At 39.0% G+C, this 24,741-nt stretch overlaps 1 protein-coding gene across 7 annotated transcripts in view; it reads left to right on the top strand.

Moving 5' to 3' along the window:
• The window catches only part of LOC111862597 (5'-AMP-activated protein kinase subunit gamma-2), a 469,740-nt gene that overhangs the window by 271,038 nt on the left and 173,961 nt on the right, over positions 1–24,741 (top strand). For all 7 annotated transcript variants that reach the window (XM_023848122.2, XM_023848113.2, XM_023848135.2 and 4 more), the window contains 2 exons: positions 3,032–3,321; positions 9,363–9,575. In XM_023848122.2, coding sequence (XP_023703890.1) covers positions 3,032–3,321; positions 9,363–9,575 — 503 coding nt within the window. The remainder of the gene's footprint in view (positions 1–3,031; positions 3,322–9,362; positions 9,576–24,741) is intronic.

Here is a 24,741-nt window from a genome sequence, read left to right as displayed (position 1 = left end):
TGTTTCGTCGATTGATACCCACACAAAATTATCTTGAATCTTATCTCTAATGCTTTCAATTGTAAGATCGTAACACTGCTTCATGTAATTTTTGCGCACAGTAGATTCATCCGGCACTTTGCGCTGTGTATACTTCTCTATGAAGTTTCTCAGAGTAGGACTGGTTAGTTTCCACTGCGAAATATCTGCCGCTAAAAAGGCTTCGCATAAATCAAAAGAAAATCGTAAAAAACTACTATAAGAAAATTCACTAAGCAATTTTTGAACAGGAGCACTTTTCGTGGATTTAATTTTAATATTCTCTTTGTGTATATTAGTATTCAAATGCTGAAGCAGTTGAACACGTTTTTCACAACCAACTGTTTTCTCACACGCTCGGAAATAAAGAATCTCGTTATCCGTACTTATCATCTCTCCTTCGAACTCCCGCTGATACAATATTATATTTAAGCATCCTGTTGCACTCTACACGATAAATGATACAAAGTCCGTCCCAAGTGCAAACAATATATATTATATGTCTTTGATCTTGCTCTCTTCTACACTACATGTTTCGGCCTCTAACGGCCATCATCAGGTGTATACTCTTACGTTGCTGCCACACTGAACCCAGTCTAAAATTTAACATTTAAAAAACACATTGTTATTTTCTTCGTTATTATCAACATCTACCTCGTTGATATCTGTCTGGTATGTAGATTATTTTGCACACGTCAATTTTGATTTTCCTGTACTAGCACTATAAAATCTTTAGTTATAATTTTAAAATCCTTTAAAACTTTTCTCCAAATTTTAAAACCTTCAAACCATATCTAAAATTTAAGAAATGAAGTAACTCATACATATATCCAAACGAGCATACTTTCTGGTTGCAAGAAAGAAATATGTATTTGCATTTTAATCCGTTCCCTAACTATAATCTCTGGTCCATGTTTCAGTCAGTATCACAATATCGCTGCCTTTTATCGATCCTGGGAGGCACAATGTGCAGTTAAAATGAAGACTGTTTAGTGCACATTTCGAGAATGATTGGGTATATCCACGGTGTTTATTGAAAAACAATAACAAAAATATTGTGTTGGGTATTTGCATTCTTTGAGATATATGCAGTATCAATTTGCCCCGGCAGATGGTAGCACGGTCGCATCGCACTGTGCGCTCTTGTGCTGCATAACGGAACTACGACTGCTTCATTCAAAGGGAAACATCCACTGTATCAACTTGAAGTTGAAGGTGAAAATTGTGCATTTTAGTTCCGCCTATTCACCCTCGAAACCGTTTAGCACATCTCGGTTGAATTCTGTATGGGAGGTACTGTACGATTGTATGGCGTATTTGATTTCGGCGTATATGCCAGCCCCATAATCCCTGCTTTACATCCTGTAATTTTTTTTAAATACAATGATCATCACCATACTATCCGCCGTTGGCCCCGATCCTGAGCCAGATGAATCCAGTCCACAGCCTGCTATTTTATTTCCATAAGTTCCGTTTTAATATCGTTCCATCAATGCTTAGGTCTCCAGAGTAGCTCTGTCCTTCAGATTTGTCTGCCAAAATATGTATGCATTTATCATTTGTCCCATTCGTGCTACATACCCTTCCCATTCCATCATCCTTGATTTGATCATCCTAACAATATGTGGCCAAGAAAACAAATACTGAGGCTTCTCACTTTGCAGTTTATCCTCTCTCATAGGTCCAAATATTCTAAGTACAGTATTCTCAAACTCTCAAACATCCTCACCCTTTGTCCTTCTCGTAATGTGGGAGACCAAGTTTCACAACCATACAAAACAATAGACAAAATTATAGTTTTGTATGTTTAATTTTTGTTGTTATTGTTTTTATATAGTAATGGGGAAGATGAAAGATGCATAACTGAATGATAGCAAGAATTTCCCAAATTTAATTGATGTTATTTCTTAAAAAATATTGCTTCAGCTACTGTAAACACATTTAATATAGCTTTGTTTTAATAGTTAAACTTAATTATAATTCAACTCAATGAGTAGAACAGTTGTGACTTGCTTTTCTTTTGTGACAAAATATAGGTTCAACGCTTTTATTGACCGTCAAAAGACAACATATAGAAAAAATCAGGGTCAGCTCCCATCTATGGCTTCGCTACATGTTTCAGCCACTAACGGCCATCATCAGGCAAACACATAGTAACAAACAAATACCATTGAACTGCTGTACAATAGATTGGATACAATGTTAAAATACTTTGTGTAACAATACAATAAGTCAGATTATATAAAAAACTGAAAGTTAATGTATAAAACAAGATAAAACTTAATTGATGTTATACAACATTGAATCGGTCTTTGATTTTTTACTTTTCATACGGTTCTATGGACCAATTGGAAGTTTGAATATTTCATTTATATAAGAATGTAGGCCCATGATGTTGTAAATTAATTAATAGTGTAGTCGGTGCCTCATCTTATGAAGAATTGTCCGTACTGTATGGAAAGTAAACAAGGTTCCTTCAGTTTTATTTACACACACTGTGGGCAGATTCATAGTAACATACAAAAGTATTTCATTTTTATTGTTATTATTTACATATATTCCCAGTTTATCAATATCTTCTTGTTTTTGAGGCAACTTATTGCCTATACCAGGTTTAAAATTCTCTTTTACATCACTTTCTAGGCCTCCCTCTTTTATTCCCATTCTGTGTACATGGTCTGTCTAAAGTGCACTTGACTACATATATTTATCATAACCAGAAGTTGTTACTGGGAAAACCATATTTGCGAAGTGTTGGTTTTGAATATGGTTCATGAGACTAGCAGTTCTGACATGGTTTTCATTGTGTTCCTTAATTCTTCCATGAAAATGCTGGCAATACATTTATTATGTAAGATGCTTTGCTCAGTTACTTCCATACTCTTTCCATGTAATCATTCACAAACTATCCTACTGTTCAGTGTGCAACTTAACATATGTAGTTGAAAGGGCATCATGCAAGAACACTGCATTCTGTTCAGCTGAATTTTTTATTGCTGGTATATGTTTGCAGGAACTTGGAGTATTTCACATACTCGACATTTGAATGTCGGACACGGTTCATCGAGCCCCTCACCATCCAGTGCTGCCAATGCATCATCCACAACGACAGGATCAAGTTCCAGGCAGCGACGCAAGTCTGGAGATGATATACTGCATCAGCAGCAGGCCTCTTCCCCTTCCCGAAAACCAGCAACAATTTTAGATGCCTTCAGGCCGCGCTCAAAGTCAGATGCATCTCGTGCCAAGAAGCCTGGTAGTGCGGGCAGCACCATCATCTCACAGATGAAAAGTGCCATGCAGGTATTCAATTACCATTATTATTGTTGTTACTACTTTGGCAAAATTGTCCTATGCTGAGTATAGAACTGTGTCACATCAGTTAGGAATGAAACCAAGATCTCCTGCTGCTTTAACGCATGTCTGAATGTCTGTTGTCCATGAATGAAGTTGGAAGTCGCTGACACGTGCAGTACTTCTGTTAGCTGAACACTTTTGTGAGCTTCGTGCTAATATCCCTAGGTAATCCCTGCTGAAAATGTTCTACGCACAAAAGATTAGGACCCTTAATATATCCAGAAAAAAGAGAGATTTGTACTTATTTTGGGTCGATTTTCACTTAAAGGTGAAGTTGTCCATTTACTTAACTAATCAAGCACTGCTCCATGAAGATGTATAGGGGAGTGAATGCATAGATCCATATATTCTTGACATTGGCACTAATTGGAGGTGAGTGGTTAGCTTCACGCCCTGTCCGCTTTAGCCCCAGGGAAACAACCATTGGTACCCATTATATAGGAAGGTGGGTGGGCTCCAGAGCCTGTCTGGACACTATAGAAAACAGAAAAGTCTCTTGCCCCTACTGGGACTCGAACTTTGAGCTCTTGGCCATTCCCCGTAGTCAGTTGTTATGCTGACTGCATGTTTATGGTAAAAGAATTATGAAATCTGATACAGGAAGCTCTTACAGCTGGCATCTGCAGTGAAATCTATGAAGGTGTCTGTGTTGAGATTTGAGTGAATACCCTGCAGAAATATTGAAATGACTAGCAACATTTACACCACAATGCTTGACAGAAAATACAAGTCAGATTGTTATATACTTTGACAATGCTAATGTGTATTTACTGTAACAGGTTCACACTTCTGAATACTATATAATTTCTGGCATTCTTCTGCAATATGTCACTGTTCAGTTCATAACATATTTACTTATATTTAACCATTTTTTAACGTTTAATATTAATTAAATAGAAGCTTCTGATTCAGAACAAAGAAGGGTAAGCCCACATGCAATATCAGAGTCCCATTTCCATCAACTAGTTTGCCCCCCCCCCAAAAAAAAGATTTGGCACAAGCACCAATTCTTCCTAATGATATGCTATAAATTAACTAATGAGTTGTCTTTGAGCTTATAATTAAATTATCATATGCTCAGATCAGATTTTTGTAACCACATTTCTCTTTCTGTTTTTATTCGGTATATACATGTAATAATGATACCCAATCTTACATGCTTAATACCCATTGAAAAATCAGTGGGATGTCTCTTCATACCTTTATCTCCTTCCCTCCTTTCTCTCATATTTCTTTCCCATCACTTGTATTTGTTGGCATTCTCCTTGCCTTTCTTTCATCCCACCTCTTTACATTAAACTATCACCAAAATATGCCATTACAGGAGAATAACAATTAAAAGTATCAGCTTTGCTATAATACTATGTTAGACTGTGCCATAGCTGAGGTGGTTAGATACCAGCTTTCCACTGGGGCAGGTTAGGTTTGATCCCAGGTGAAGTCATGCATGATTTTTGGTGAACAAAGTGGTACTGTGTCACGTTTCCAACGAGTACTGCGGTTTCCTCAGTTAGTTCTCATTCCACCAACTGCTCAATATTGTGCTCCCCCCCTCAAGAACTTTTGGTGATTAATGGCATCCCTCAGACATTGAGAGGAACTACGCCCATCTGAACCGACTATTGTGTATACTCCACCAGTGATATTTGTAGAAGTATATCCCTATCAGAATAAAGGTTTTGTTGTGTATTACTCAAAAATTATTGTACACATTTTAGTGAAGTAATGTTATTTGTTCTAAACGTCTGTTGATTAGTGTGTGACTGTAGCCATCATCTGGTTAAAGTCTTGTATATTCTTCCACGTGCTAAACTATATTCAGGTGTGTTAACACAGAAGTGTGTCATTAAACTTGGACTTGTTTGTCCATCTATATGCACCTAACAGTAATAAAGACAGTAGACAGTGGGCACTTCCCCAATAGCTCCAGTCTGTTGTTTACTCTTCACCTTATCATTTAACATGATATTGCAAGCACCATGAGAGAAAGTGGGGGTAAAATGTGATGCGTTATTTCATAGATACTGGCTCTCAAATGTTGAAGTGGAACTGTGAATTGTGTTTATGTTTTTGTGCAGTTAGGCAGCTTGCAAGGAGAATAACTGCCTAACTGGAATTGATAAGTTTTCTTGATTCATTTAACATGCTGCATATGTTATTTTGAAATTTCTTACATACAAAACTTGCCTTTTTAAGGATGATTGAATGCTTTTATGTTTTTGCTCAGGCGCATGCCTTCTCCCACTCACTAGATTGCAACTAACTAATAGATTTTTGTGTGTTCATATTCAACATACACAGATAAGTAATGTTTTCGCTTGTGTTACAGAAAAGTTATAGCTGACTACTATCATTGTCACCAAGGATATCCACCTGTGAACAGACTGCTCATTTTTTGCAAGCCTGTCTTTATCTGTGTCAACTATGATAAATAAATGACTCTTTCTTGCACACATGATAAATTGGTAGGCCAGTTAGGATAGCTCTATCAGTATAGCAACTAAGCTGTGGACTGGACAACAAAGGAATTGGGGTTTGATTCCCAGCAGGGGCAAGACATTTCTCTTTTCTCCACAGTGTCCAGTCCAGCTCCACAGCCCACCCAGCCTCCTGTTCAGTGATTACAATTACTCTTTTCCCAATGATCAGGTCATGAAACTAGTTATTCATGTTCATCTATTGCCAAAGTTAAGAATGCATGGAACTCTATCTCCTCTTACATATAAATCTTTATGGTGCAGTGCTTAATTAAACACAGGGATAATTTTACCTCTTTTTTAATCTTACCTGACAAACCTGTTGGTTGCAGGAAGAACATTAACACTCTTTTACTCCCTATTGTGAAATGTCCCTCAAAATTTTAAATTTAAGTCATGTAAAAGTAATCCTGTCCCCTTTTCATTATTGAGTGAAGGCCACCTGCCCTTCAGGCCAATATTGAACCTACTGTAAAAGTAAAGCTATCCCTGTAACAGGCCTTGGAGGCCCATAGGGTTGTGAGGTGTCGAGGTTCCACATTTTCTAGACAGTTGGCTCGTAGATGGTGGTAAGGTTGTCATCCTTACACGCTGGCCGCCCTTTACCCCCAAGAATATTCCTGGTACTCATTTCTGTTAGAGGCTGAGTCAACCCCAGGGCCATAGTGCAGCTGGAAGGATTAGGTCAATTGAAAAAATCCACCTCATTGGGATTCGATCCCACAACCTTCCGGCTTGTAGCATAGTGCCTCAACCAACTATGCTACCGTGTCCCCCTTATTGAACCTACTGTACAATCTGTTTTATATTTAGTCTTTCTAGTGACCTTTCATTTCATTCATTGCACCTCCTTTTACTTTTTAACTCCTCCATACATCTGTGAGGTTAGGCAAGATGCTGCTGCTAGGCAGCCTTCAAAACTTCTTTGCTGAAGCTGCTGTCATACAGTCTGTATTAACTAGAGATTGTCATAGTGATCTTATTTCAAATGTTCAAAATTTATGATTAATCATCTTAATAAGCCTCATGATAAACATAAAACCAAAGAGGTTACCATAATTTGGGCGGTGACATATGCCCTTTTCATATTGTCAGCCTGTGGTGGAATTAATTATCACTCTGGTGGTAGGTGGTACTGGCACACAAGTAGGCCACCTTGAACAGTGTTTACAGCTGTAGTTTGAGACTGTGTGGTGTATGACCAGGTGATGGCCAATGCAAGTGCAGCATTTTGTGTTTGTGTGGAGTGCAAGGGTATGTCTTTTGAGATATGAGGTTCTGACAGCTGTGGCTATGAAATGCACTGTTATCTGGGATGCCAAACACTATGTAGCTTTGTAGAAATTTATTGGTATTTTATAGGACGTTTCGGCCCTAAGAATGGAGGCAGTAGGTTCTTCTGGAACATTACTAAAGTTCTACCAGACTACATGCCATAACATCCTAGGGGGCAATACTCTTCAAGGATACATCTTAATCTCTTTCATATGCCAGCATTATTGTTTTTGTCTTTTAGGCAGTGAATGATTTGACACATGTCCCATGTATAATCTACAGAATAACAGTTCTGAAATTAATTGAGTCATTTAGCTGTCATGTACTTCTACTGGTCCTGTGCATTGTACACTAACAGGCTGTTATGTGCATTGACTGTTGGTAGCTTTGAAACAGTTAAGAACTATAGACCATTTTTAAGGTTTCTCTGTCAGTAATTTATTTAAAGTCATCAGTTTCATGAATAATTTAATGAATTATATATATCAGTAATGATATTAGGTAATAAATAATATGAGTGTAAGTGTGTTTCAGAATTTGAATAAGTATGCGAAAAATGTGAGGTTCATGATGAAATTCACAAAAGAATTAATTCAGAAAGTGCTTGTAATTATTTAGTAAATTGCCACAATATTGTCTGGTGTTCAAACACTGAAAGTTAAGAGCCAGCAGATTACCATATGTTAAACACTGACTAAAACCACTTTCTCCAACCTGCCTCCAAATTTATCCTTCCTTAATCATCTTGCTACAACAGATTAAGCACTGTTGAAACCGAACAGTTGATTCACTGTCATAAAATATCTGAATAAACAAAAAAGTTGTTAGGTGAACAGGGTAGAGATGCTTAGTACAGGTGGGCTCCAGTGATATTTATGTGCATTTTAGAGACCAATTTGTTTTTGTGTTATGTAGGTTTCTAGAACATGTTGCTATGTACTTTTGTAGATCCACGATTTGAGGTTCTCATTGATTAAGAGACATGAAATAACCTTCTGACTGCTGTTATGCACAGTTATGAACATGGTCTATTACTCTGAGGAGATAACATGTATTGAAGTGGTTTGAAACAAATTGCTAAGAAAAGAAGGGTCCAAAGAGCAATTCATTTTGGAGTGGAGACTCGTATAATAAGGATATCACGACTTACCCAGTTATCTTAATATAATTAGTTAGTTAAGTCAAGGAAATGATAGCTGATGTTAACACTCCCCCATGTTATTTGTGTACATTGGATCCTGACACTGTCAGACTAATGTGACAGGGAATCTCAGTATTTTTGGAATATGAAGCAGAAATGTTAACCACTATGCCATAGTATTTTGTTTTAATACTGTTCAGTATTTAATTCTTTAAGTGAAAATATGCAGGCACTAAACCAATTCCTACAGAATGTTGTAGACATGAGAAATGGCTAATGTATACATTTATTCAACGTACTGAAAAATGATTATAATATTACGTACATACATTCATATGACTTATTACACATTACATAATCACCAATTTCGTTTTTGCCTTTTGTCATCAGTGTTTAAATTGTTGTTTTGTATTAAGTCCTGGATCACTCCAGAGCAGTGATTCTTATCTGCATCCGTAATTTGTTTCTGTGAATAGTGCAGACTCTCTGAAGTAACCAGATTTAAGACGTAATCGAGTTTCATTCCAAACTTTGGATTCTCACTTTATTTTGTGTCTGTAATGAACACAGTACCTAAATATTTTTTGCTACACATCCAATCACTGAAGCTGTGTGTATATTTTGGGAACTTTGTGTAAACATCGTATTTAAACTTGCATGTCTCTGTGGCAAACATTTCTCTCCATGATTGTTGCATTCATAGGAACATGATGCCTACATCTTCAGGACTGAGGAGTAAAGCAAGTGATGGAGGTGACATGTCCCTCTGAAATGTTGGTTGTCTTTCAACAGGCTACACTGCATTGTGTCCCAGAAGATAGGGCTGTTAAGTTACCAGGAGCTTCATTAGCATTTGCATATGGTTGAACTGTCACACTGAGAAAGACATACGATTTTTAATTCATATTTCAAATTATTGTTTTATCTTAGAATATATTTCTGTTGATTCTTCTCATGGGATTCATACTTGACACAACCGTTGTTTGGCCAAGTGGCACCCAAGGCAGATTTTATTGTGTTTCATATTTTTGCTTACAGCACTAAAGTGACTAAAGATATTAGCATCCTCAAGCACTGATATGTTATCTTTGCAGCATTCCCTTAATATGTCATCATCTCCATCCAACAAATCGTCTTCTGATTCCTCGTCTCACCACAACCATGTTGAATCTTCAAGTTGCCATACACAGGGACGACCCCGTGCAGGCTCTGAGAGTAGCAGTGGCAGGGGCGCAGTGTCTAAGGTGATGGATATGTTTCGGCATCGGTCCCACAGTGCTGTGTCTGCTGACGACAAGAGGAAAGCAGTGAGTAGACTTGTCTATTTTATCAACTTTAAAGCTGTGGAAGATTTTGAACTGTGCATAATTCAAGGATGACACTGATATTTATGTTGCATATGGAATATTAGAATTGGAAATATTTAAATTATGGATATTTTAATATTTAAGGTTTCGATTAAGAATTTTATCCAGTGACTCCCAAAATGAGTTCAAGTTCTGAAAATGAAATGTGGGATTTGACTGTACACTGGATATTCAGGCAAATGCCTGTGTATTCTCAGAGATTTTTATAACCTAGAAATTTAGGCCAGTGATCTTATTCATTTCATGGAAAACATGGATCCTGAAACCAGTGATTATTTTTAATGATATGACTAGCCACTATCTGCATATTTGTCTGTCTCTCTCTCACCCATTTGAGACCTTTGCCTAAAGGTAGCAACTGAAATATCTGTCAACTTTGGATGCACCTCAGTCCTAAAAACTAATATGATTTAATAGTAGTAGTAGTATCAGTTAGTTCCATAGTTCCACAGTCTCATGTGCAACACCAATATTCTGTAAGAGTTATTAAAAGCTATTCACTTTAAAGTTTTACACTACATGTTTCAACCAGTGTGGTCATCGTCAGGTGTTAAAAATTATGGATGAAGAAACAGCTGTCTTCTTTATTGTTGCTTAGGTTGTTAATATAACATTTAAAAACAAGACACAAAAAGCAGAGCATAACAGGAAGGAACACAACCCACCACCTTGAACACACATGCACAATAAGGGGACTGTATATTAATAACCTAAGCAATGATAAAGAAAACAGCAGTTTCCTCATCCATAATTTCTAACACCTGATGATGACTACATTGGTCAAAACATCTAGTGTAAAACTTTAAAGTGAATAGCTTTTAGTAAGTTTTATAGAACATTAGTGTTGCACATGAGACTGTGAAACTAACTGATACTAATGTAATTTGATGTATACCATCTGTAAATACGTGTATGTCTGCATTTTTATTATAGTGCAGTATCACAGCAAACAGAAATGAAAACTTTATGAAATGGTAGTGTAATGTATTTTGAAATATTTTATTGTGATGAAATTTGATAATTGAATGTAAATAATGTATAGTAGCATGAAGAACATTATATACCTGCAAAATAGACAGAATATGGAAACAAAAATTTATTGTCTTCCTTTTGGGAATGTCCCTTACATATTGCACAGTTTATTATCTCTTCCAGTTGAAGGTGTTGGGATATTTTCATGAAAACTGCAGAAGTAGCTGTGTGTGAGGTGTACATATGTTTTCTTGAAAGAAGTGGAAATAACTGGCGTGCCTTATCATTCCAAGCATTTGTCATTATAATGTTGTTTTGAGTCTATATCCTGCAGTTTGTTCCTCAATTAAATGGCTTGTTTCTGTTGAAATATTTATGACCATGCCAAACTGAGTGCAGGAGTGGAGTTTCTGATATAGGTATTGGTTATTTTTCTTTCAAATATTGTAACATAGTGCCATAGCTTAGGAACTTGGGCAGTTAGGCAGTCTTTATCACCATGCAAGCTCAGGTTCAGTTCTGGATGAATTCACATGAGATTTGTGATTTGTGGTTTCTTCAACCTTCTTTGGTTTGCTCATGCAAATCGTCAGTCTTTCTTGCTCCATACTCATCTGTCATGACCACCTGAGGTGTGTCATAGTTCTGCATAAGCAGTACAGTATCACATCCTTGGTCTTTAAGTTTGGAGTCTCATCTCTGACCTGCCACTTGGATGGGTATAGAGCAAGAAATTGTCTATTATGATGCTGAAACAGGATGTTTTTCACGTTTTCAAAATCAGCTGATCATGAAACCTGTTTGTATGTGTTGCAGTGGTTAAAGTCATTTTATATAAGACTGACAGATTTCATGTTTACTGGAGATCATGTTTTTTGGCTCTTGTACTCTGAAGATGGAAGCAGCAAATTTTGCAGATTTGTTATTTAAAAGCTACTTGGTGATATGCCCAAGAAGTACTGTGATATTTATATTTGCTGTTGTGAATATGGAGATTTGTGTATACCAGTGTAGTACACAAATCTATCGTTAGAGTAATCTTGACAGTTTTCAACGGCAACGACTATTGGTTGATTCTAGGAAACTCTGTAACAAATAATTAATTAGTTAATATTTAACATTTCATAATTTGCATTTATAGGGAATATTAAGGAGTAATTATGAAAGAAAAAATGTCTTCAATTTTTTTCACATTAATTTTATACATCACCATCATTATCATCAGCATTATCATCTAGTGCAAGGCCTAGGTCTGTTTGGCCCACACTGACACTATTAGATTTGGTTCCACTTACTCATCCTTGATCTCCCATGTACTTCTGTTCTTGATTCAACTTATTTTTAGTTGCTGTCAAGCATAATGTTCTTTGCAGCTTGTTCTGTAAGGCCAAATGATTCATGGATGCTACACACTTTTAAGTTTTCCTCTGATATTGTGAAACTGTATACTTACTTGCTTTTCATTATGCTAATAAAACCTTGCCAATTTCCCATCTCTTTATGCCCATCCACATTCGACTAGAAGGACACTTGTTCATAATTGTTCTGTACTTCTGTGGAACACTGTACTTGAAGATGCTATCTTTCTCTCTCCTTGTACGTTTACATATTGTGTTAGTGTTCTTCATTTATGCTATAGTAAATTTGATAATAATATTCCACGCTTATCCCACTTTGGAAGGATTATTGTAGCATTTGCCAGACTGCAAGAAAATGAATTGCAGTATTATTTAGTTAAATATTTTTAATCCTGTAACAGATACTGCCTAGTATTCTTGAATTAGCAGACTGCTTACTTGTCATACTAACGTGCTTGGACCTCTTGTATTACAGCCTATTGAAAGAACTTGGAAATGATGAGGTTAAAAGGAAAGGGGTGAACTTCTCATTTGGGCTGTAGTACAAAGGAACAGTGTTTGCAGATGTTGAAGGGATTCATTCGTTAAGTTTAACACATTACTTTGATGGCTGCAGGAAATCCATTGGTTCAGGAATGATATTTACCTTTATGCCCATTAAAGCTCACCAAATGAAATTCTTAGATCATATGTATACCGCCTTTAATGCAAAAATAACCTTATATAAAAGATACTAAAAATGTATTTAATATGCTAAAATTGCTTGTTAAATACTTTAAAATGTCCTTAAACTTATACATTCAGTTCTTCATTGCAACAAGTTGAAGTATTTAACAAGCACTTTTAGTGCATTAATTATATTTTTAGTGTCTGTATATAAGGTATATAAGGTTATTGTTGCATTATAGACTGTATACTTACGATCTAAAAATGGTTCCACAGTGCAACAGGATGCTGAAATATAACACCAAATGAGCGTCTTAGTTGTTTGTTTACTGCACAGCACATTTGGCTTATGTATGTAGATTTTTGTGGTAGATTTGTGATTTATATCAAAAAGGTTTCAATTAATTTTAAGTAGTTATCTTGAATAGGGCGTTATGATGTGGCGATACAAAGGATTAAAGAAGTTTGCTGAAATATGTAGTATATCACATAGGTAGGGTTTGTATGTATGAATTTCTGCAGTTTATATTTAGATGTGAATCTACATCAGATGGTGGTAAATGAAATGCCTTCATACATATTTCTTTCTAGTTATATTGGTCCAGTTCTGTGCACGTATTTTATCCTGGTTACATTATTATCTAAAGTGCAGAAATTTGAACAAACACATTCATAAAAGAGTGAATGTAATTTTTGTTTGTATTGTACTGAAATTATATGAATCCATTCAGGAGAAGATATTTCTAACTTTTAACATTTGCTTTGTATGGTTGTTGCAATGCCTAGCTGTGCTTCGCTAGAATGTTTGTTTGGTGTTACAACATTGGATATACAGGCATTCCATAATTCAGGTATTCAGTCACCTTGTTCCCAACGCAGCAGTCTGAGTTTGATCTCAGATCATTTTATGTGGGATTCATAGTGGAAAGAGTGGTGCTAGGACAGGTTTTCTCCGAGCACTTCAGTTTCCCCTGCCACTTCTCATTCATTGAATTGCTCCGCATTCATTAATCACGTTACCATCTGATGCTATTTGATCTCAATACTGATAAAGTAAAAATAGAGTTGTCCCTGTGCTTAACTAATTAAGCACTACTCCATGAAGGTGTATGGGGGAGTGGATGTATAGATCCGCATTCTCTTGACCTTGGCACTGGCTGGAGATGAGTGGTCAGCTTCATGCCCCGGCTACTTTACCCTCGGTACTCATTGGATAGGAGGTTGGGTGGACCTCAGAGCCGGTCTGGTAGACATTGAGAAGAGCAAATTCTTGACCCTACTGGGACTTGAACTACAACCCCTCAGTCGTCCAGCCCATAGCCAGTTACTATACCAACTACACTATCCTGGCTCCCCTTTTGATATTGATAGCATTGTTAAATAACCAACTTGAAAAAATAAACATGGAATGTGCCATGTTATTGGCTTCACGACACATTAAAATTTTTGCCTATTAATTATTTATAATAATGACCCATAGACTATTACTCCCCTGTTTCCCAAAATGATCACTAGACCAAAATAATGTATGTGGGAAAGAGAGTGTATATCTTAATCTACTTGGGTCTGTGAAAATGTTTACACTGTGCACTACTGTCAGCCGTAAATATGCGTCTTGTCGGTTTTGTGTAAAATGATTCAAAACACTTAGCAAACACTGCACCATTATGACCCTTATTTTACCCGTAATTTATGGTATCTGTCTAAATAAATTAATTCCAGGACATGATGATAATGACTCATTCAAATAGGTTACTCTTTCATAGCTTGACTTTGTTAAGAACAGTTTGTAAGTGCTAAGTCATTCAGTATATGTGGTACTATCAAAGTATGTTTGTCCGTACATTATTCAGTTATTTCTTGCATTAAGTGTATGCTGTAGTTGAAGTATGTGATTGTTCAAGTTTATAGTTAGTGTTCCATAAAATAACTAAATGAAAGCAGGCAATGGTTTGGAATGAAGTTAATGTTTCTACCTGTTACCTAGGTAAAGTATGAAAAATTTTTGCCCATATTGTGCACACATCCCTAACACCACATTGATTGCCATTTGTGCATTCCTGCATGCTCTGATAGCATGTGCTTGTGTCAAGATATCTGTTTTATGTCATTCAAAATTCCATACTAATAATTCATGTTGCAATAAATAGCAGTTTATTAATATTGTCACGTATTAGGGGTTGGTGTGACTAATAATAGTGGGTTCTGGATTTAATGACTGGATTTATTGTCACTTCTTTACAATTACAGACAATTAGAACAGCTCACACATTGAACTTCTTCTGAATAACATCTGTCTGATGAATCTCTATGAGGAATCTCTGACTTCCCTCCGAATCTGAATCTCTCATATTCAATAATGCACTTGATGGTATAAGTACAGGCAGCCTGGATAGAAGTCACTGCCCCCAAGGGTTCTGTTACTTTTCTTCATGAATGCGTTGTCACAGAATCCATGTGTTAATTCCCAAGCAGCCGTTTGGTTTTCTAAGTGTTTACAACGTTCAGTTTCCATATTCAAGGAAGCCATGATTTGTTATCAATTGGTTTCCAGGAATCAGTCTCTCCATGGCAACCTGTTTGCCCATCTGTTTCCTAGAAACAGCCCACATGTCACAATATGATTTGTTACTTTCTTATTTTGCTTCAACAATTTATTTAAATTTGATTCAAATAATTTTGACCTTGACTTATTATGTCTGTAGTCTTTCTGCAAAAATATCATTAATTTATAGCCTTGAAACTAGGTGTGTAAATGAAGTAACTAGATAGAATACAACGTTTTGCCTCACAATACAAATTTTACTCAAAACGTTTTGTTAATATGTAAAATGCCTGCTGAAAATCTAATTATTTTTCATTTAAGCTGCAGTCAAATAGCTAATTTGTGTAAAACTAGGTATTTTATAATGTATAAGTACTTTTTTTTCCCTTGGCACTACAGCCCCAGTGGGCCTAGGCCTACCTCCATGAACTTCTCCGTTCACTTCGGTTTTTCTAGATCTTACACATTTGGTAGGACTCCTTGGGCAGGTGATCAGCTCGTCACAAGGCCTCTGCCTGTAGACAAACACAGAAAAACGCACACAAACATCCGTGCCCTGAGTGGGATTCGAACCCATGATCCCAGCTTCCAAGCGATCGAAGACAGTGCATGCCTTAGACCGCTCGGCTACCGTGACTGGCGTATAAATACTTACATTGCAAAATTTTCTCTTATTTTGTTTTAACAAAATCATTCAGTTAATGTATTTTCACATGCTAGTGACTATACACAGGGTTCAGATCAGTAATTAGATTGGACACTGAATTATCTTATTTGCAAATAACTACACAGTTTACAAGTGTGCAGTATTGTTCTGTAATCTGTTATATTGCTCGCTGTTATTACAGTTGCTTTACTAAGTTTCAGACTCTGATAACAGGGACTCTTCTGTTAGCTCACAGGCTCTCTGTATGTTGTGTTGTTGTGGATCAACACGTCACAGTTTGAAATATCTAGGTTTGCTCTGAAATGGCGGAATTACACCCTTTAACAGTAACATATGGATGGCATCAGAAGTCTGTGTAACTTTCCAGGTAAAATTTGTTTGAAAAGTGAGTGTCTCTGTTGTCTGTAAAGACTGTTACTCAATTCTTGAACATTCTTTGTACAAAATTCCCAAAATTAATGCATAATAGGCAGGATGTGTCTGCCTGCCTTCACGTATGAGGTCTGCGTTTGCGTATCAGTCAGTGAGAGAACTTGATATTATGGTTGCACACAAAGTTTGTCAGCCAATTTAATCATGGTTCATATAGATCTGTTATGATTATCCACCACATTATGGGGAGTTTAGCTTTAATTTATTGATTTTTTAAAAAATCCATTATTATACAAGACTTGAGTGTGACCCAACACATGCATGTCATTGAAATTTGTAACTTTTTATTTAAATTTGTTTCAGTACGGTAAATATTTAATGACATTTGAAGGAAAATAATTTCTGACTATGGTGGGGTGGTGTGTGTGGTGCAGTTAGCTTTGAATCTGCAATAAATAAATGTTTATGTCTGTGTAGTCCATGTTAGGTGTGTCCCTTGTCCCACAGCATGGCACATCCTCAGGTTATGGATGGAGGAGACAGCCTCCAGGTATGGAGGATAGCCGCAAATATATTGAATAAGCAGTCGCGGACAGCCAACAGGGGGTGGTCCTACAGCTTGGGGGTTGGGCGTGGGGTTAACAACTCGTCATCGAAAAAAGTAAGCTCAGTACGAAAATGTTCAAGAAATCTCAGACTTGGATGGATTCCTTGAATAAGCGACCTAAGTGAAAGAAAATTGCTACGAGATTTGGTACTTGGAACTTTAGAAGTATGTATAAGGCAGGTCGCTCAGGGTAGTGGCAGATGAGATGGACAGGGCATATAACACGAAGGGGGGAGAAGAGGAATGCATATAGGATACTGATGGGGAAGCCAGTAGGAAAGAGACCACTAGGAAGACCAAGATGTAGGTGGGTGGACAGTATTAAAATGGATCTTAAGGAGATCAGATGGGATGGTTATGACTGGATCTATCTGGCTGAGGGTAGGGACCAGTGGAGGACACTTGTGAAGATGGTAACACTGTAGTTACTATAGGATTCTGACAGTGGTGTATAACACAGTGATTGAGGCTAGCTCTTTCGAAGGGACCCAATAGAATAGGTGTTTTTCCCTCACCTGAGGACGGAAACAGATCCAGTTTCCGAAACGTCATGTGTTTTTAGTTATCTTAAAACCAGGACCATGGATAATGTCCAAAAATCCAATATCTCTGTGTGATAAACACTGTGTCTTGATTTTTTGTTATGTTTTACACATGCCAGCTTTACATATTTTTCCTTATGGTCATTGGTACATAGTAGATTGTTCCCTGATATAAATTTGCTAAATCTAACCTGTGAGACGTATGTAACGATATTTTAAATGTGAAATCATTTGCAGACGTGGACAAAATGAACTAGACATCAGCTGTTGTAGAAGAAATAAATTAGCCTCTCATAACTGCCATGACTTCCCCAACATGTAATTCAAATTCTGCAGCGGTGAAGCAGTCCCATAGCTGCCTTTAAAAGTCAGAAACATGTTCTGTGGCCACATAACTTAAAACCTAGAGTCTGTGACGCTTTATATGTAAAGCAAGTCTTGCAAAGAAAATTGTTATTAATTTACAGTTTAAAGCGAAATATGAGGAAAGTATTATTATCTATAGTTAATCGACGCCCAAGTGCACATTTGAAGGTGAAGGGTTGCTTTTGTGCAGTACAGACCCATAGATACACAACACTTGTACAAAAATATCCAGTGAACAGGAAGAAAATCTGTCTGAAGACTGGTAACGGATTTTAACATCCCACCACCAAAAAAATTCCTATCCACGAAAATAGCAGGTGGCCCCACTGGTGAACTGCTAGTCTAGACCGCCACACGTGCTCAGATTTTTCTAATTCCTTCGCCTCACCATTCTCTTTTGGGACATTATGACCAATAGCTCTTCGGTTATAAAATATTGAATTCCTAGTCATATTTTTGGACATATTTCTGAACAAGGGATTTATTCTGAAAGTTGAAAGGCGCTCTGATTGACTACAACGAGCGAGCCGCTTGTAGATAGTGGCCACAGGAGATTGTTAAATCACGCATTCTCTTCGCGTTCTTTCCCAGAATCCGGACATAAAGCCGTTGACAAAAATAATATGCCCTTGAGTTATCTGCCTCAAAGCAAAACTTTTCATTTCATTGATGTGAAGAGGGAGCGGAGAGTTTTCGGAAATGTTGGACGAGGCACGCTCTTGTGGTAGGAGAGACTGGAATGAACTGCTGCTACTGTTGGCTGCAGAGGATTAAGCAGTCACGTGCTACGCAGTAACTTCTCCTGTGGCGCTCCACATCAACATCACCCAACGGCGGAGGCCCATGCAGTTTATATACACGTACTTCTCATCCTGTTCTCTTGCACGCTATGTAACATTTATAGTTGACTCGGTGGTCGATCGCATCGTCTTCATACGTTCGAGAGGCGTGTTCAGATCGAGAGAAGTCCATGTGGGATTTTTGGTGAACAACGTGATATTGTGGCAGTTTCTATCTCAGAGTATGTGAATTTTTTACCTACCAGTTATCCGGTCAGCTGTGTAATACTGCTGATGCGGTGTGCTTTGAACCGTGTAATGCAAGCTGAGCCCTCAGCTCTTGAGTTTCATCCCTTGTTCGGCAGAGTAAAACTGTTTAGTTTACTTGGCAGAGCCGCTAGATACGTAGGTGGTTCAAGGTTGATGTGATTTTTTTAACAAAACTCTACACATGCCAGAATCACCAAAAATGTTTTATGCTGACAGCGTAGCCAGTGCAGGACATCACGTTTGCTACACCATCAGTTTGAAATGTTCATCCTCTTAGATGCTTTTACATTGATTCAAAGAAATGTAATTCACTGGGGTCTAGGGCAGGACTGTGTAGAGGGTGGCTTGTGATTTCCCAGCCCATTGGTGCCAGGGTCGCCTTCGTCAAATTTGTCTTATGCTGACGATCGTTGTCCGATGTCATTTGTTCATAGTAGCCTGGTGCACATCTTTGCGAAACAAGTTACTGTAATACTACTGAGTATTAATTTTTACACTACATGGAAGAAAATAAACTTGGATCATTCCTCTAGAATTCCAAAACACATTTTCCGCGATCGTGCCAGCTGACAGCTGTGTTTTGCACTTCTTTACGGCCTTCAGAAAACTTATCTTACGAATCGTAGCCGCTTGCACGTGACATGGTCTCTTCACCATACTGTGCGTTTAACTTAGGAAGAATGTCTGCTGGTTTAACTTTCCCTTCCACTCCGAATTTGATGATACAGCGCTGTGCTGCTCTATGAGTGACATGGTCTGACGCCATCATATACACGGTGTGTCCAGGATCCGCTAGGACTAATTTTTTTAAGTGTTGCCCTGCAATACCATCTGTTGGCGAGTGGTGGCGTTAAGATTCTTGAAGTTTCAGCTGTGGCTGTCTATAATTTCAAAACGCAAGCATCGCTGCATCATGTGTTCTGACCTTGAATGTAACTGTACTGTTCTGACGCTCGTCGGAAAATGGCGGCTGAACAGAGAGCCAACATTAAATTTTGTTTGAAGCTAGGCCAAACAGCCGGAGAAGCGTACGAAATGATGAAAAGTGTGTTCGGTAGTAATTGTTTGAGTCGCTCGAATATCTTTCGATGGTATGCTGTATTTCGTGACGGCAGGGAGGACATTGAAGACGCCCCATATGCATCAAAGCCGAGAACAAGTGGCATTAAAGAAAATGTGAAAAAAGTGACCGAAATCCTTGCATCAGACAGATGTGTTTCTGCAAGAATCACCGAGGAGCTTTTGGGAATACCAAAAAGTACTGTGCATCAAATTTTGACCGAGGATTTGGGCAAACGGAAGGTATGTGGGCAGTTTTGTACCGCACGTGCTGTCTGGCGATGAAAATCATGCCATAGTGGAACACTACAAAGACATGTTACGGTCGGCCCAAATTGCTAGAAAATTTACAAAATCGATTGTTACTGGTGACGAGACATGGTGTTTTCAATATGAGCCTCTCACAAAGCGGCAGAGTGCAGCGTGGTTGGGCCCAAAGGAGCCGAAACCAAAGAAAGTGCGCATGCAAAAGAGTCGAGTAAAGACACTGCTAACCGTCGTCTCCGATTCCAAAGGAATCATTCACAAGGGATTTCTGTCAGAAGATCAAACAGTGAATTCTGATTATTATCTCGGAGCCCTCAGCCGTTTGTGGGCGAGAATTCTTCGAATTCGACCTGAATATCGAGAGCAAGGTTGCTGGTCGCTCCACGACAATGCCCCACCCCGCAAATCGAAGATCGTGAGGCGCGATTTTTTTTTGGCAAGAAAGGGTTCACAGTCCTTGATCACCTCCGTATTCGCCAGATTTGGTTCCAGCAGATTTCTGGTTGTTCCCAGAAGTTAAGTTGGCGATGAAAGGAGACCGTCACGACACCATCCAGGACATCCAAAGGGAATGTTCCGCAGTTTTAAATGCGATTCCACAAAAGGAGTATAGTCGAAAACTTTTCTATCGATTCCAGCTATGTATTGATTCAGAAGGAGACTATTTTGATTAAAAAGAGTGACATTTTGAAAATAATTCACGTCTTGTGTTTTTAATGAACCCAGTCCTAACAGAACCTGGACACACTGTGTATTGCCTCTAATGTGCAGTAGCTGGGCGCATGGCCACCTGCCAGGCAGTGAGTGCAGTGTTGCCACCATCTGTTCATAGAATAATTTTATTTTTCTGATGCCCATGTCTTCAATAAAAGAAAACAAATAGCAAGTTAGCTGGACCCACCTACGTACTTTAAAGAACAGATATCTTACTTGTAGAATAAACATGACTTTTGATGGTTTTGCAGATGTGGAGGATTGAACGCAAATTCAAAACTTTAAATTATTCCATGATTCCATGAATTTAGTTGCAAATTATTAAGCTGAATTTTAAAACGGGGAATGTGATAATGTGTTCCCGACTGAACTATATGAGATTTGAGGTCTTCATGGCAGTATATATTTTCCCTTTCTGCCTTGAAGACGGAGGCAACGTATTACTCTGAAACGTTTGCAAACTATGTATGAGAGACAACTAGATCGCCATTGAAATTCATGTGGCTCAGAATAGAGTCCGGTGGTAGGATCTTGCGAGCACGGCAAGCAGCATTCGGGTTCCATGAAAGGCGCAACTTCTTTTTAACTAGCTTAGCGACAATTCGTTGTCAAGAAGAACTATGTTCCATGAAGTTTCTTAGTTTGATTGTGCTCAATGTGGATGATTTTGACGTCTCTTTTATTTTAATAGCGCATCAAGTCTTTAGTTCGTTGTAAACAAACGAGTTTAAAGTTATTAGTAATGTAATTACATTGTGGTCTTCTGGGTTAGTCTTTTAGGTGGATATCGATATCTCTGCGATTCCTCGGAAAATTTAGTAAGCTATTACCAGACGGAGATTCCCCAAAATGTTAGTAATCACCTACCATACAGAGATTCCCACCGGAGGGAGAGCCCATCGAAACGTAACTGAACACCTACTATACGGAAATCCTTCCGAAACGTCAGTGACCACCTACTATAGGGAGATCCGCCCGAAACGTTTGTGACCACCCACTATACGGATATCCCCTAGAAACGTTAGTTAGTTATTGGAGAGGGTGGGTTTCCCCATGCACTGAGACCAGTATTGGTCCATTGTGCTTCCCTCTTTGATATTCTACCAGTCTCTATGCGCTACCGATATTGGTGCGTACCATCAGTCCTGACCGAGCCAGCGAGTTCGGCCTCTACTGGCTTGGCGGTATCTATAATGCTTCCCCCATCTATCAGAGGAGTTAGAGACTACTGTTGGGCGGGAAATGTCCTTGAATTTAGCTCAGTGACCTCCTTTGGAGATATGAGGTTCTTTTACGTGCCGTAAAGCTACGACACGGGACCCACGGCTTAAAGTTCCACCCGGAGGACTTGTTCCCTGAATTTTTCCGCCCTTAAAAATTCCACGACCTCTGCCGGGTTTGAACCCGCGTACCACGAGTCATGAGGTGGGAACGTTACCCCCTAGAAACGTTAGTGACCACCTACTGTACGGAGATCCGCAGAAACGTTAGTAGCCATCTACTATACGGAGATCCCCACGAAACGTCAGTGACCACCTACTATACGGAGATCCCCTCGAAACGTCAGTGACCACCTACTATACAGAGATCCGCCCGAAACGTTTGTGACCACCTACTATATGGAGACTCTACGTAACGTTAGTAACCACCTACTATACGGAGATCCGCTCGAAACGTTAGTGACCACCTGCTCTACGTAGATCCCCCCGAAACGTTAGTGCCCACCTACTATACGGAGATCCGCTCGAAACGCTAGTGACCACCTACTATACGAAGCTTCCACGTAATGTTAGTAACCACCTACTATACGGAGATCCCCTCGAAACGTTAGTGACCACCTACTATACGGAGATCCCCTCGAAACGTTAGTGACCACCTACTATACGTAGATCCCCCCGAAACGTTAGTGCCCACCTACTATACGGAGATCCCCTCGAAACGTTAGTGACCACCTGCTCTACGTAGATCCCCCGAAACGTTAGTGACCACCTGCTCTACGTAGATCCCCCGAAACGTCAGTGCCCACCTACTATACGGAGATCCCCTCGAAACGTTATTGACCACCTACTATACGTAGATCCCCCCGAAACGTTAGTGCCCACCTATTATACGGAAATCCTCTCGAAACGTTAGTGACCACCTGCTCTACGGAGATCCCCTCGAAGCGTTAGTGACCATCTACTATACGGAGATCCCCCCGAAACGCTAGTGACCATCTACTGTACGGAGATCCCCCCGAAACGCTAGTGACCACTTACTATACGGAGATCCCCTCGAAACGTTAGTGACCACCTACTATACGGAGATCCCCTCGAAACGTTAGTGACCATCTACTATACGGAGATCCCCCCCGAAACGCTAGTGACCACTTACTATACGGAGATCCGCTCGAAACGTTAGTGACCACCTACTATACTCAGATCCCCCAGAAATGTTAGTGACCATCTACTATACGGAGATCCCCCCGAAACGCTAGTGACCACTTACTATACGGAGATCCCTCGAAATGATAGTGACCACCTGCTCTACGTAGATCCCCCCGAAACGTTAGTGCCCACCTGCTCTACGTAGATCCCCCGAAACGTTAGTGCCCACCTACTATACGGAGATCCCCTCGAAACGCTAGTTACCACTTACTATACGGAGATCCCGTCGAAACGTCAGTGACCACCTACTATACGGAGATTTTCTGAAACGTTAGTAATCACCTACCGTACATGGATTTTACCGAGACGTTATTAACCACCTACCAGATAATACGGTGTCATAACTCAAAAGACCACCTTCTAACTCATAATCGCTATGGAAACCCCAAATGTAATTCAATAGTAATTATGTTTGTACTGCGCACTCCGAGCAAGGATACCAGTCCCCAAATAGAAACACTGCAGTTGCGGACGCTTGAGCATGTCTGTGTTAGGAGATAGTGTCGTTTGCGTAGCGCGTCGCTAATTTATGCTGAAGTACACACTCGTGTTAAGTTGGCAAATGAACCGATTTATATCTTGTGTCGTCTGACGTGTGCCGCTATTATGAAGGTTAGAACGTGGGAACTGCTCGGGTCATTGGGGACGTCGTGGGTTGCGCAACAGCTTTGTTTGCCGCATCGGTGTTGGCATGGTTACCCTTACTTACTGTACTTACTTATGGAGCTGAGCCCTTCTTGAGGAGAAGCCAAATCTGCAGCTACTCAAGAATTTCCCAGCATTTTATGGAACCCGAAGGTTCATTACCGCGTTCACAAGAGCCCTTCTCTCGTCCATATCCTGAGCCATATCAATCCATCCGATCCTGTCTCTCTAAGTTCCATTTTAATATTGTCCACCCACCTACGTCTTGGCCTTTCCAGTGTTCTATTTCCTTCTGGCTTTCCCACCAATATCTTATATGCATTCCTCTTCGCACCCATTAGTGCTACATGCCCTGCCCACATCATCCTCCTTGACTTGATCATTCTAATTATACTTGGAGAAGAGTACAAGTTATGAAGCTCCTCGTCATGCAGTTTTCTCCAAGCTCCTGTCACTTCATCCCTCTTCGGTCCAAATATTCTCCTCAACACCCTGTTCTCAAACACCCTCAGTCTATATTCCTCCCTTAATGCCAGAGACCAAGTTTCACACTCATACAGAACCACAGTCAAAATTATAGTTTTGTATATTCTAATTTTTATGTTTTTGGACAGCAGACGAGAAGACAAAAGGTTCTGGACTGAATGGAAGCAAGCATTACCCGAGTTCAATCTCCTTTTAATTTCCTGCTGAATCAGGTTTTGATTTGTTATCGTCGTCAGGATAGGACATAATGGTGATTTTGTGAACATGGTAACGAACTTGTGTCCCCTCTTTATTTCACGACACACTCTGTATCTATTATAGAGCGTCGTATGATAGGATGATTAGTGAGTGATGACTTGGAAAGG

The sequence above is a fragment of the Cryptotermes secundus genome, unplaced genomic scaffold (assembly GCF_002891405.2).
Source record: "Cryptotermes secundus unplaced genomic scaffold, Csec_1.0 scaffold1031, whole genome shotgun sequence".
Lineage (NCBI taxonomy): Eukaryota > Metazoa > Arthropoda > Insecta > Blattodea > Kalotermitidae > Cryptotermes > Cryptotermes secundus.
The sequence above is the reverse complement of the archived record's forward strand: the minus strand, read 5'-3'. Positions and strand labels throughout refer to the sequence as shown.